Source organism: Contarinia nasturtii, unplaced genomic scaffold, assembly GCF_009176525.2.
Source record: "Contarinia nasturtii isolate CC-2019 unplaced genomic scaffold, AAFC_CNas_1.1 Cnas_scaffold_78, whole genome shotgun sequence".
In the NCBI taxonomy this organism is placed as follows: domain Eukaryota; kingdom Metazoa; phylum Arthropoda; class Insecta; order Diptera; family Cecidomyiidae; genus Contarinia; species Contarinia nasturtii.
In genome coordinates, this window is record NW_022197436.1 from 5,015,434 (window position 1) to 5,027,946 (window position 12,513).

General features: G+C 31.8%; 2 protein-coding genes across 2 annotated transcripts; one reads left to right on the forward strand and one right to left on the reverse strand.

The window, feature by feature from the left end:
- Nucleotides 1-867: 867 nt before the first annotated feature.
- LOC116352036 (conserved oligomeric Golgi complex subunit 5) lies at nt 868-4,160 on the reverse strand. The gene is made up of 8 exons (XM_031784245.1): nt 4,037-4,160; nt 3,374-3,963; nt 2,787-3,298; nt 2,632-2,728; nt 2,397-2,565; nt 1,799-2,336; nt 1,090-1,302; nt 868-1,028 (listed from the first exon to the last, which is right to left on the reverse strand). Exons 1-8 carry the CDS (start codon nt 4,059-4,061, stop codon nt 902-904), a joined length of 2,271 nt encoding a protein of 756 aa, XP_031640105.1. The 5' UTR covers nt 4,062-4,160; the 3' UTR covers nt 868-901.
- Nucleotides 4,161-4,236: 76 nt separating this feature from the next.
- On the forward strand, nt 4,237-5,038 carry LOC116336914 (transcription elongation factor 1 homolog). Its single transcript, XM_031761131.1, has 2 exons — nt 4,237-4,561; nt 4,666-5,038. Exons 1-2 carry the CDS (start codon nt 4,446-4,448, stop codon nt 4,796-4,798), a joined length of 249 nt encoding a protein of 82 aa, XP_031616991.1. The 5' UTR covers nt 4,237-4,445; the 3' UTR covers nt 4,799-5,038.
- The last annotated feature ends 7,475 nt before the right edge of the window (nt 5,039-12,513 follow it).

Here is a 12,513-nt window from a genome sequence, read left to right on the forward strand (position 1 = left end):
AACTATGGCATATTATCGAGATCAAAATTGTGGACCAACATGTAAATTTATCGAACCTGATCAAAAATATCAATGCACAAGGGAACGTGAAGGCCGTCCATGGACTTGTGTAGATAAAGGAAATGCTTATGCTAATCATGGTCTTGTTGATGGTCATTTGATAAGCAACTAATTTTTTTCCGTTTTAAAATGAACGTCGTAACTATTACTTTTTCCGATCGTTTTAAATCATGTTATTAATCTTAAAGTACTGTCAAAGTTCGTCTTAGAGCGAAGCTATTTTTGTAGTTTAATTGAATATCTGAAGTTCTATGATTTTTAACAATTACCATAAAATTGTGAATTCAAAAAATTGAAACAAAATTTGAGAGTTTTTTTCTTTATTTTTTATGTTGAAGCTAATAAATATAATTAAAAAAAAAAACAAAGAGAACTGAGTTTGATCTAACAAGTAAACTGGACGCTCGTTAAGTTTTGCGCATGAAACCCTTTATCTGTGCTTATGTAATAAAAAAAACAGAGATTGAAAGCAGAAATAGTTGCAAAGTAAATTAAAACAATTTTTGGGGTCGACGAAAGACAAAATCGATGATTTGGAAAACATTGGCAGCGACAACCCTCAATTATTGGACTTATTACATGGTTCTGTTGTTGGCGCCGCCTCGAGCAAACATGCGTTTTTGTGGTCGCTTCCGATTGGAGGCACATCATGTATATCTATTAATCAGTTTTAGTAGAATTCAAATCTCACTTTTTAGTCAATCATATAAAACCTGCTCTAGTAGAGCGGCTGTACCTTCGCAAATTACTGCAATAAAAATATTACATTGTTATGTAAAGAATCAATATTTATTTTTCAAATAATTTTTCATAATAACAAGTACATCTAAACAACATGATCTCAAAGATTCTTATACACATTTTCCAAATAATTAGAAATAATTGGATAGATTGGATCATATTTTATAACATTTTTTTGACGAACAACGTTGCGATATTTTTGCAATGCGCCTGTTACCAATTCCAATCTGAAACAAAATAAACGTAAGCCAATTAAAATTGATGGAGTAATTGAACCAATTGACGTACCTTTCTTTTATCGAAACATGTTTGCTTAACCACTCGGTGATTTTCTCATTTGACCACCCGGCAGCCACATGTGGACTCATCAAATCACTGCCAGCGTGTCCAAATAATAAGAGTAATACTATAAATGGTGAAACTGGTCCATCAATTTCAATCGATTTTTTCGATAGTTCATCTGGTGTCAATGTAATCAGACTAGATAACGATCGTAATGTTCTGTTCGAATAAAAAAAAATGAAACATTATAAAGCCGAATATTGCGTTAAACATATATTTTGCTACATGCTACGACAACGCCATCTCTGTTTCCCCATGTGTGTAGAGTATGTTCAATATTGACGTATCATTCAAACGTGTCAATTTTGTACCGCAAAAATAGCTGTCATCGTGAAAATATGTCAACAATATTATTCATTGAAATTTTTGAAATTGACTGTGCCGTGTTTATTTTTTAAAACAATTTTCAAATGCATATTTCTGTAAATCTCATTTCAACGTTTTGAAATATTTGTACAATTCTACATGAATAATATTTTAAATTTTTTAAACTGAAATGAAATTTTCAGCATAGAAACAGCTTCTGCTGCAAGACCAAAGATGTCGTTTTCGGGGGAGATTCGTGTGACGTTTTCATATAAAACATATAGCGCATTACTCGGTTAACATTATATACAATTGAAATATCTATATATTTATGTTGTAATTAACATACCTAAATGTGCGGCTCATTGCGCTTAAATCACCGACCAATGTATTTAAAGCATTTTCAAGATGCTGACAATCGGATTTAAGACGTTGACGCCCCGACGATGATATTGGTCGAATAATAGCCACATTCCATACAAATAATTCAACACAACATTCAGCAAGTTCTTTGCCATGCATTTCCAATAACTGCTTATCCTTAAACGGTGAAATCTGATAATCCCAGGCACGAAACAAGAACTCTTGCAATTCTTTCATGTATAATGACGGTGCACTTGACACCGTTCGTTCATTATTCAAACCGGGTTCACGGTGTATGCTCAATAAAATGATGCCGGCCGCTGATTTCATCGAATCAATCAATTGTTTAACAACTTTTTGCACTATTTTAAGGCCATAGTCTAACGATTCGATTATATTTTGAGCTGAACGTGAATTGAGAAAATCGTTGCCCAAATTCTGTATCATACGTTTTACGTAGAGACTTTGCTCATATATGATGTTCGCATTTGTAATGTTTTGCAGTTGAACGGTATTCGGAACATCTGTCGAAAACATAGATTTATAGTGTTTTGATTTATTTCAATGCGTTGCTCAACTCTTACCAAATACTTGCTGAGCATCACCGCCAATTTTTATATTAGCTTCAATTTTCGTCCAAAATTCTTTATTACACGCAATAAATATTGCCGTCACCATTCCACATAATCGATTATCGCCAGATACATTTCGTAGTTCCTTTTCAGCAGCCTGTATAAAGGCTTCGATTGTATCCTAAGAGAGAATTAAAAATAGTTCGAGATTGAAACGATATTTATGCCGATTGAATGGTATATTTACTTGATTTGGCGTATCGGCTGCAATTAACGTAATCTTTAGATTATTTGCACACTGTTCCAAGTAGCCAGCTTCCAAAGATCCAAATAAACTCTCGCCGCTGCAAAAGAAACGCAACTTATTGATTTTCAACTTTTTATGATTGAATTGGAACTTACCCAATATTTAATTTATTTTCGCATTTGGTGTGCAATTGTTTAGTTAAACGCAGTAATTTTGGAAGATCTTGTACAAGACACTGTCGAATATACGGCGGGCAATTTGTAAATGAAATGCGCAACAAATCATTGAGTCGATCATGAAAGTTTTTCTCAATGTCAACGCTTTCGAATAAATTCATGGCATTCGGTTGATGCACAACTTTTTTTAAGCATTCCGTTAAAAAATTGATTTGTTTCCAACAATTGTAAATCTCTTCATCGAATAAACTTTCTAGTGCTGTCCAAAATTTTCGGGAAAATTGTTGTGAAGCGGTGGTTCCTTGCGGTTTGCCTGGGCTTGGTTTCGGCTTTGTCTGATCAACATTGTTGCCTGCTTTTGATTTTCTTTCGCTAACTTTTTTCGTTTGAATGCCGGCAAAACACTCTTTTATCGCATGCTTTATGTCACCAATGAATATGTCCAACAAATCATCGATATACTTTGGCAGTACTTGCATATTGGTGAACACCTTAAAAAAAAATCATGTTTATGAATGAAAACGAACACACTTTAAATAATCCTGAAGATCGGTGCAAACATGTACCTGCAAACTTTTAACAGCTTTATCTTCGTCAATCAAACTTTTCAATGCATTCAATAAGTCATGATGAGCAGTATTTGTAAGTAATTGTTTTATATTAGCCGCCGCAAGTCGCTCACTGCGTATGAATTCAATTTGATTGAGCTGCTCATTTTCGATCAGCAACTCAATTTCGAATAGAATTATTGCTTGGGCGGCAATGTCTTTTGAGTCTGGCGTTAGCTTATGGAATAACTGTAAAAATCGATTTGATTGACGTAAAATGTGTGACACATCATGTAGCCGTGCCAAGGCTCTTGTCTGATTCGAAAGGAGACTGTATGGTGTATTGATTTTGTTCTTAAGTCGTTCAGCACCAATTTCCAATTGATTCATATGATGATTCACCAAATCAACAGCGGCCGACAATTTACTGGCATTTTGCGCTTCCAATAGCAATGATTTATGCTGTTCTCTGACCTGTGTTTGTAATTGTTTTGCCAACATATCAACGCCATCGTTTAATTTCTGGATTTGTTCGTTAATGGCCAAACTAGTTGAAATCACAGTGGTTTCCTTCGAATCATCCGATGTCAAAAACTTTTGATAAAATTCTGTAGAAAAACAACATCAAATGAGAAATTTCATTTTTTTTTTAATTCCGTTAAAATACATTTCAATAAATACCATCGGTTTCGAATGTCTCGCACATAATTAAAATTATTCTCTGTTTTTTTTTTGCTGTTCCAATGGTAAACAAAATAATTTTGTTCGTGTAAATTTCTTCTGTTTCGTATATTTGGTGAGTTGTCATTTGTTTGACTAATTCAACTGTCAAAATATCTGTGTGTGCGTGTGTTTTTTTGTGGTGAAGTTTGACATATCGGTTGAGCGCGTCAAGCATTTGTTTGCATTAAGACAGCAATCAATAACAATCTTCTGTCGGTAAAAGACTCCAATTCAAAGTTTTTTTTTCTTTGTTATTCTCAGAAATTTGTTGAATATTTGATTGAAAAGCGTCCAAGACGACTATTTATTACATCAATATCGAATACAAACCAAAAGCAATTGTATTGAACGAGAGAAATATCGAAAAATGGGACGAAGAAAGGCAAAGAATAAGCCACCACCAAAGCGAAAGGCCATTCAACCATTAGATACACAATTTAACTGTCCATTTTGCAATCACGAAAAATCCTGCGAGGTGAAAATGTAAGTAGACAAGAAAACTAGCCATTTAAAAAGCAAATTTTTATGCATAACATTTATTTGACAAAATTATTGGTTATGGTTATTTTGTGTGTTCGTTCGGATAGGGATAAAAGTCGAAATTCGGCGCGAATATGCTGTCGTGTGTGTTCGGAAGAGTATCAGACGGAAATCAACTTTTTATCGGAACCAATCGATGTGTACAACTGTTGGGTCGACGCTTGCGAAAACGCCAATTGATCATCTATCACACTCATAAACGTTCCGGATTGTTTTTTCTTCTTCTTGATATGATATCCATTACAGAGAAAACCCCACTTATTTAGTTTAAATTAAATGTAAAGCATTTCAGAATCAGCTAGGAAAAACAGTGACAAAAAAATTGAAAACAAAAGCCATGTGGACATAATATTTAGACTTGATTTTATTTCGATCTTTGATATCTCAATAAATAAATATTACAAATACGAATGACGACGATATGGTTATTGTTTTTAATAACAAGAATAATCTTCATTGATTCATATTCAATTTGACAGCGTTTTACGAAGGTGACCAATAGGTAAGTTAATTTGTTGAAATTGGACCTTAAATTGAGTTAGAAGGAGTTGCAGTTAAACAAAATGCATAAAAAAGAATAGAATGTTAGAACAATGTTTTGACATTTTCTTGTTCATGTTTCTTTGTTGTTTTCTCCATAGATGGCGTCATATAATACGTGCAAAAAATAAACTGAATTTTTTTTTTTAATCTATACAAGAACATATGAATATTAATTGGAGAAAAATAAGGGCTATTTTTTCGATGCATCAATTTATATTTTTTGGTTTTCACATATTGGGTGTGTGCATTAATTTTTAAGGATTGATAATAGATTGCGTCACTTGTACTATATCGCATCATTTGACATTTGTCAAAGTGTAAACAACGCAATTTTCTTCGCTTACAATCATGTCAGAAAACGTGCCAAACAAACAGCATTTGCGGGAAGTTTTACTATTCTTCTTTAATTCGAAGAAAAGTGCCGCTGAGAGCCATCGAATATTGTCGGAAACTTATGGTTCCAAGCATACTCCATCGATTTCAACCTGTGAGTATTGGTTTCGACGCTTTAAAAGTGGTGATTTTGAGACAAAAGACGCGGAATCGACAAGCTGCCAAGAAGATTAGCCGAAGTCATAGCTAACGATGGCGAATACATTGGTCAATGTACTCATTCATTTAGTTCTAGAATAAATGTATCTTCGAACAATAAAATCCTTTAAAATTAATGCACACACCCAATAAAAAAATGAGTCCACCCTTAAAATTCAGTAACAATGTGCTTGAAATGATCTAAGTAATAAAAAGATTTAAGTAGCATACTTCCCGTGTCTTTGTTGCAACAAATTAGAAATCATAATTTCCAAATATTTGAGATACTCGTTAATAATAGTATTTGTTGAAGCATTAAATTAATCAAAACTCGGCTGAAATACTTTTTATTTGTGGGTTTTATTTATTATTGAGCTATCCTCAGAGCAACAATTTCATTTACTTCTTAAATATTGCTATGAATTATACGTAAGTAGCTCCTTAATTATTGAGAATTGGCAACATTTGGTTTTGCCCGGATGCAAACCATTGTCACATTCGAAAAGTTTGACATTTTTTAGGGTATACGTCCTCAGATCATTGTACATTTTTGTTCTTCGTTCGTTCGTAGAAATTTAAAAATAAAATTGTGTTCGTTCGTTCGTTCGTAGGAATTGAAAAAAAAAGAAATTGTTCGTTCGTTCGTTCGTAGAAATGGAAAAAAAAAATTGTTCGTTCGTTCGTTCGTAGAAATCGAAACAAAAAAATTGTTCGTTCGTTCGTTCGTAGATTTTGATAAATAACAATTTTGTTCGTTCGTTCGTTTGTTTGTTCGTTCGTTCGTTTGTTCGTTCGTTCGTAGCGATTTTTTATTTCAATATTTGACCAAAAAGGAATCAATTATATTATACACTTATGTCCTGATTTTAAAGTATGAATCAATTTATTTTTATTATAGGGCAGGAAGTGATATTGAGATATTTATATTATTTTTGTGTAAATTTTTGCGAAAAATGAAAAATTAGTGAAATCATTTTTATAAGCTCCTTCCCATTTCTTCACTATCTTTCTCCATCACCACCCTTAAATTTTCCCCTTGAGGACGTATGCTCGATCAAATATTTTTCAACAAATCATTTTCAACCATCCAAAGTGTAGGTACTTTATCTGCTTCTAGTCGTTCGCTCCATATTTTGAAACTTTTCAAATAATCTCTGATTATTTCTAGATCATTTCGTGGAATATTAGTCAATTTGTGCATAACATCAGCATTTTTAACTGCTTGTTCTTTCTCCAATAAAATTTGTGCCAATTGTGTATAATTCAAAGCGAATGAGTTCAAAGTGTACATTTTTGTTCAATGAGAAAAATATACATTTCAATTACACCATTTAGTGGAAAAATTAAAAATCGTCATAAAATGTCCGAAAATTCCTTTTCAAGTAATCTGACCTGTCACCCAAGTGACAAATGAATAAAAAATAAATATATATGCAATTCAAATGGCTTACCAATTGCTATATATTGTCAAAATTAATAAATTGTTGTTGAGTAATAAATTGTCAATCCAACCGAAAGCATTTATTGACATGACCCCTTGAGCTCCTGATCAGAAGCTAAGATTTCGATGTATGAACGAGTGGAATTTAAAGAATATTTCTAATCCCCAGAGGTCAGCATACAAACTAAGCAACCGCGACCTACATTTTATTAGAACCATTCATTTTGATTCAATTATATTGCATCAAAATAACGAGTACAGAGCCGAAATACTAATGAATATTCTATGAGATTTGTTATTTTATAATTCTTTGAAGCAACGGATCACTCTAAAGATTACCATATGCGGCGACTGGGGCTGTGGCCAATTTTTCGAATGGATTGCTCGATTTCGACGCATCTCATATCGTATTGTTCCTCTCTTCTATTATTGTCGCCTAGTTTCAACGCGTAACGTTAGCTACCTGAGCTGATTCAGCTGCTTGACATTTTTTTACTGAACCGCTGTGATCCCTATTTGTGAACACTTCACACAAAATTATTTTCAATTGGCTTTTTGCTCACATGTTTTAGAAGATAAGATTTGGTTTACCCAAAGAAATCACATTTACATTCAGAAAGATGCCATCAACGTGTGTTTGGGTGTCATTTAATTTACTTACCCCATTGAACCAAATAATGACCGCTGAAATTCAATTCGGATGAAAAAATAATATTAAGAAGCTTTTTATTTATTTTAAATAATCTTTATCACCTCTTTATAATTATGTTGATTTTCCAATTGAATACTTAATAGCAAAGAGAAATAAATTGGAGCTGATTTTTTTGGAATTTTGGAATTGAATTTTCTTGACATTCTTCATATTTTGTGTTCAAACTTAAATGGATTTTTGGTTTAGTATATAAAAGTCATTTCGCAATACGGCTTAATTTTGAGACAAATGAATTGACAATGCAGCGTAAATAATTACATCTTTTTATAATTTAATTGTATTTATTGTAAATTGAAATTGATTTGAAGTTGGAGCGTTTAAAAATTTCATTCATTTTTATTTTGAGGTTTTTTAAAGGAAAAAAATCTACTGCAAAGACACTATTTGTTCACGATAAAATGCTGATTTTGGATCAAAACTAATACGAAAAATGTCTACTAAATGAAGCAGTGGTCGGACAAATTTGCTTCATTCTAATTTGTGATAATTACACATTGAATTTTTTTTTTCACACAAATGCTCTATGTATACATTTAGCTAAATTTTGTTATTTTTATTTTATAATTATTATTCATTTTATTGTTTGATATAGATCAGTGTTTTTGTGATATAGATCAGTGTATACGCAAGTGCAAATAAACTTCAAATACATGAAAAAAGTCATAACTGCACTGCATACATTGTATTTATCCAAATAAGTCATCCAGTGATTGATGTTCATCATCATGTTATCAAGTACATTTAAGTTTCGTCAGAGTTTCATATTGTTTTTATTAGTTTAGAATTCATATTTATGATAAATTTTGTAGTTGTTCACTTAATTAATTTAAGTTTGCCGCTATTTTAGGTGGATTAGTTAATTGTCATCGTAGTTATTTTGTGATTTGTACATTTAAGATAGCATATTTACTTGAGACATCAATAAACACATAGAATTTATACGATAAGTTTTTGGTTTTTGATAATTTGGGTGGGTATGCTCTTTTTTTGTTTCGTTTTAAGCAATTGTTGCTTTCACGAAAAAGGGAAAAATCTATGATGGTCAAAAAAATAAAGATTAAAAAAAAAATATTCAAGTTATATGCTGGCTTAGCATTGGATATCATTTTTTGGAAGAAATTTGTTGGGTTCTGTTTTGACAATTAAAGGAGAGAAGGAGAGAGAAAAAAGTGGTCCCTACCAACAAAATGTTTCGAAAAATTGGAGCTCGATGATTCTGTTTGAAAAAATTTGTGAATCCTCATTCTGTGTCAAAGATTTTCTTTCGAAGGTGATTTTATGAGTGAAACGAATAAGTTAATCAGTTAGTATGTACTATTTACAATCTTTTTTTTGTGTCGATTCAATAAATTTAAGAAGAAAAAAAATATCGGAACTCGTTCCTATGCCAAGTTTTTCACACAAAACAAACGAATTGGAAAATATGAAAAAAATCGTTGCGTATGGAAATTAACTGTGCATAATTTAATGCGCATAATCATGTGGGACTTAGTTTATCACAGACAAATATATTAAAACTTTAGATAATTTCTTTTGTCCCTCCCTCGTGCAACAAATGCTCATTTTCTATCACGAATTCGCTGCACATAACTCTGCTTTTTTTTATTCATCTATTCTTAGTATTGTTTTATTTCACAAAATTGTTCATTCGTTAATCGAAATTCAATTAATTCTGGTTTAATTGCGTCCACTTTTCCATTGTATATATAAATTTAAATAAAAATGCTCAAATATAAACTAAATGAATGCCAAAAATAATATTTCAATATAACGATATTATCGATTTTATAAAATTTGTCAGTGAAAATGTCTTTGGTTCCGTCAAATTAAGTTATTTTATGTATCTTTTTCTCTTTCATTGAAAGTTAATAAAACATTTGATTTTTGGTTCTATTTTAGTTTTTGTCGCATAATTTTGCCTTATCATTTGGTGCAAATTCACAAGGATAACAAATAAGTTAATTAAATGCCAGGTTTGATGCCATATTTTAACTTATAAGTTTACCTAACCGATTTATAATTTTGCTATTTTTTCCACTGCCAGTCACTGAATTCGATTAATTATTTGAAAGTTGAAAATTTGCAATAATAAAAAAACGTATATTTTGGTAAGGGTGGTCCCAAACCTTTGAGCAGCAACGAATTTTCAATAAGGAACTTGCAAAAATGATATTTTCTATCATTTAATCTAACAAAAGTGTGCAAAAAATATTCCCGATTATTTATCCACTGCCGTGTAAGTATAGCTATGGTATTAACATTGCATTCGATTATCTTATTTCTTTATCTTCTACCGTCTACTTTATAGTTCAAAGCACATTATTGACCTTGTTAAATAGTAATGCTTTCACGTTGCAAATTGAATTTCGGATAGTTTGTTGAAATTTTATGGTTTATCTTGATAGATTGACAATATTGTAAAATAATTGAATTTTCTCCACAAGTTATCACTGTTCTGAAGGTTCGATTCCATTTAGGTCAATAATTCGTGGCCTGAGTCTGGTCACACCAACAATTTTTATGATACGAAATAGTCATCGTCATTTGCACTTCAGTTCACTTCATTCATTTTCAAATAATAAATAGGCTCACTCAGATTTACAATGACGAGTCATATCATGCTCACCAGAGATAAATTCAATCTTTTGTGAAATATTAGTTTTATTGTATGCACCTCTCCTGCCTGGGGAGTCCAGGAAATTAAATTTTGAAGTTAAAAAATAAATGCGGATTATTCTTATCCCTTACATTTCGTCAAATGTTTAAACTACCATCTGAGAAGTTTATATATATATAAATCTTTAGATCGATTTTATGATACGCTCTTTACTTTTGGAACTTTATTTTTGCGATATTATTATTACGAGCACGTGCTATGATTTAATTGATCTAAATGCATTAAGATTATTTGTATTCTGTTTTTTATATGTTTGTCATATGCATTTTTGTTGTTGTATATATAAATTTGTCATTATGCTCAAAAGTAGGCAAATGTATGTTATGTTGTCATGTAAATTGATAGGAAATATGTGTTAAATCGGAGGTTTCTGATGCCATGCTCATAGTCTGTTATAATTTTGTTAGTTGCATAGATTTACACTGAATTTGAATTGAAATGATTATAGTTTTATCAATATATATATATATATATATATATTTTTTTTGTCAATCGATTGCATAGTATCAACACATGCCACTCTAGACATGCAGAAGGACTCTGCCTAAGAGCCCATATATAGGTATCAAGTGTGCTCCTAAGAAAATGTTGCATAGATTTGGCTATTGTATGCACTCAGGCAAGAGAATCCGAACGCTGATATGTCTGTTTTTTCTTTCTCGTAAAGCAAAGCTAGTTCCTAATCAGAGCATATCGCCGCATAAAATTATCCCACCGCTTGAGATAGTTTAATGCAATTGAGTTATCAGATAATTTGAATCATTCACTGATTTTGTATGGGAAGTTGAATCGCCCAAATAAGATATTTTTCCATAAACAAACAGCTGAAACTTTGAATAAAGTTTGCAAGTAGTTTGATCTTCTTTTTTCAATACAAATTTCAACGCAGCACATTCAAATTATATGTTTATTCGATTGCGAAAAACAGAGAAAATCGAACTGAATAGTCAGTTTAACTTCATACGAAATAGCCTTGGAACTGTGTGAACTTCTGAAATAAAAGTATCCATTCAATAAATGTCAAATTGTCGGCTGTTTCCATCAATTGAGTTGAATATTCAGTGCGTTTCAATGTCGGTCACAACTAAAGTCAACTCAAAAGTATTTCAGCTGGATTTTGAACAAACAAGTAATTCTTGTCAAGAATACGTATAATGAAGTAGAGATGAAGATATATCTAGTTATTGATAGGACATGTGTGTGCGTATGTATCGGCAAGTTTTTTTTGTACTTGAAAATGGAGTAAGCCGGTTACGGTGAAAATTGTTGTACGTTTAGTAGAGTTCATTTATTGTAGTTATGGAAGTTTTCTTTTAGTCGGTTTAACTTTATTTAACGATAAATTGAGAGCTACTCTATTTTGGAATGTTTGAATTTTCATTATAAATGTGCGGAAGGTGCGAATGTGATAAAATCACACAAAAAATATATTGTTGTTGTCATAAATGGAGACCATTCCCATTGCCGTGATGCAACACGGCTGACAGTTCACCATATGAAAGATGTCATTCGGCTTACAAAGTGGCCTACATATCGGATGTACATGTACAGTGTTAGCTTGAAGCTCCATCATTTTCGATACGTGAAAAAATTGTACATTCCATATTTGAGTTGGATTTTAAGCAAAAGAAACAACATTATCTTATCGCATGGAATGTGCAGCCGCTTTCACTGATGCTGTTGCATACGTAAAAAAATTAGAAATTGGAGCTTCCATTCATGATTTTTGTAAAAACTTGGTATGGTCTGAAGGAAGTTGGCATTGTGTGAAATAATCCACGTGTGCCTAACCCGATCATTGTGATTATGCACTTTGTTCAAATACCTTTGAACACACAAAATCTGTCACACACACTTTCGTTAAAATGCTTACATTTGAATCGATTTTGGCAAAAAAATTGGTCTCACTAAAAGTTATTTCTAACTTAAGGCTAGAATTACTTCATATTTATTATGTAGATATATTTGGTGGTTCAATAAGTCTTTGGCCT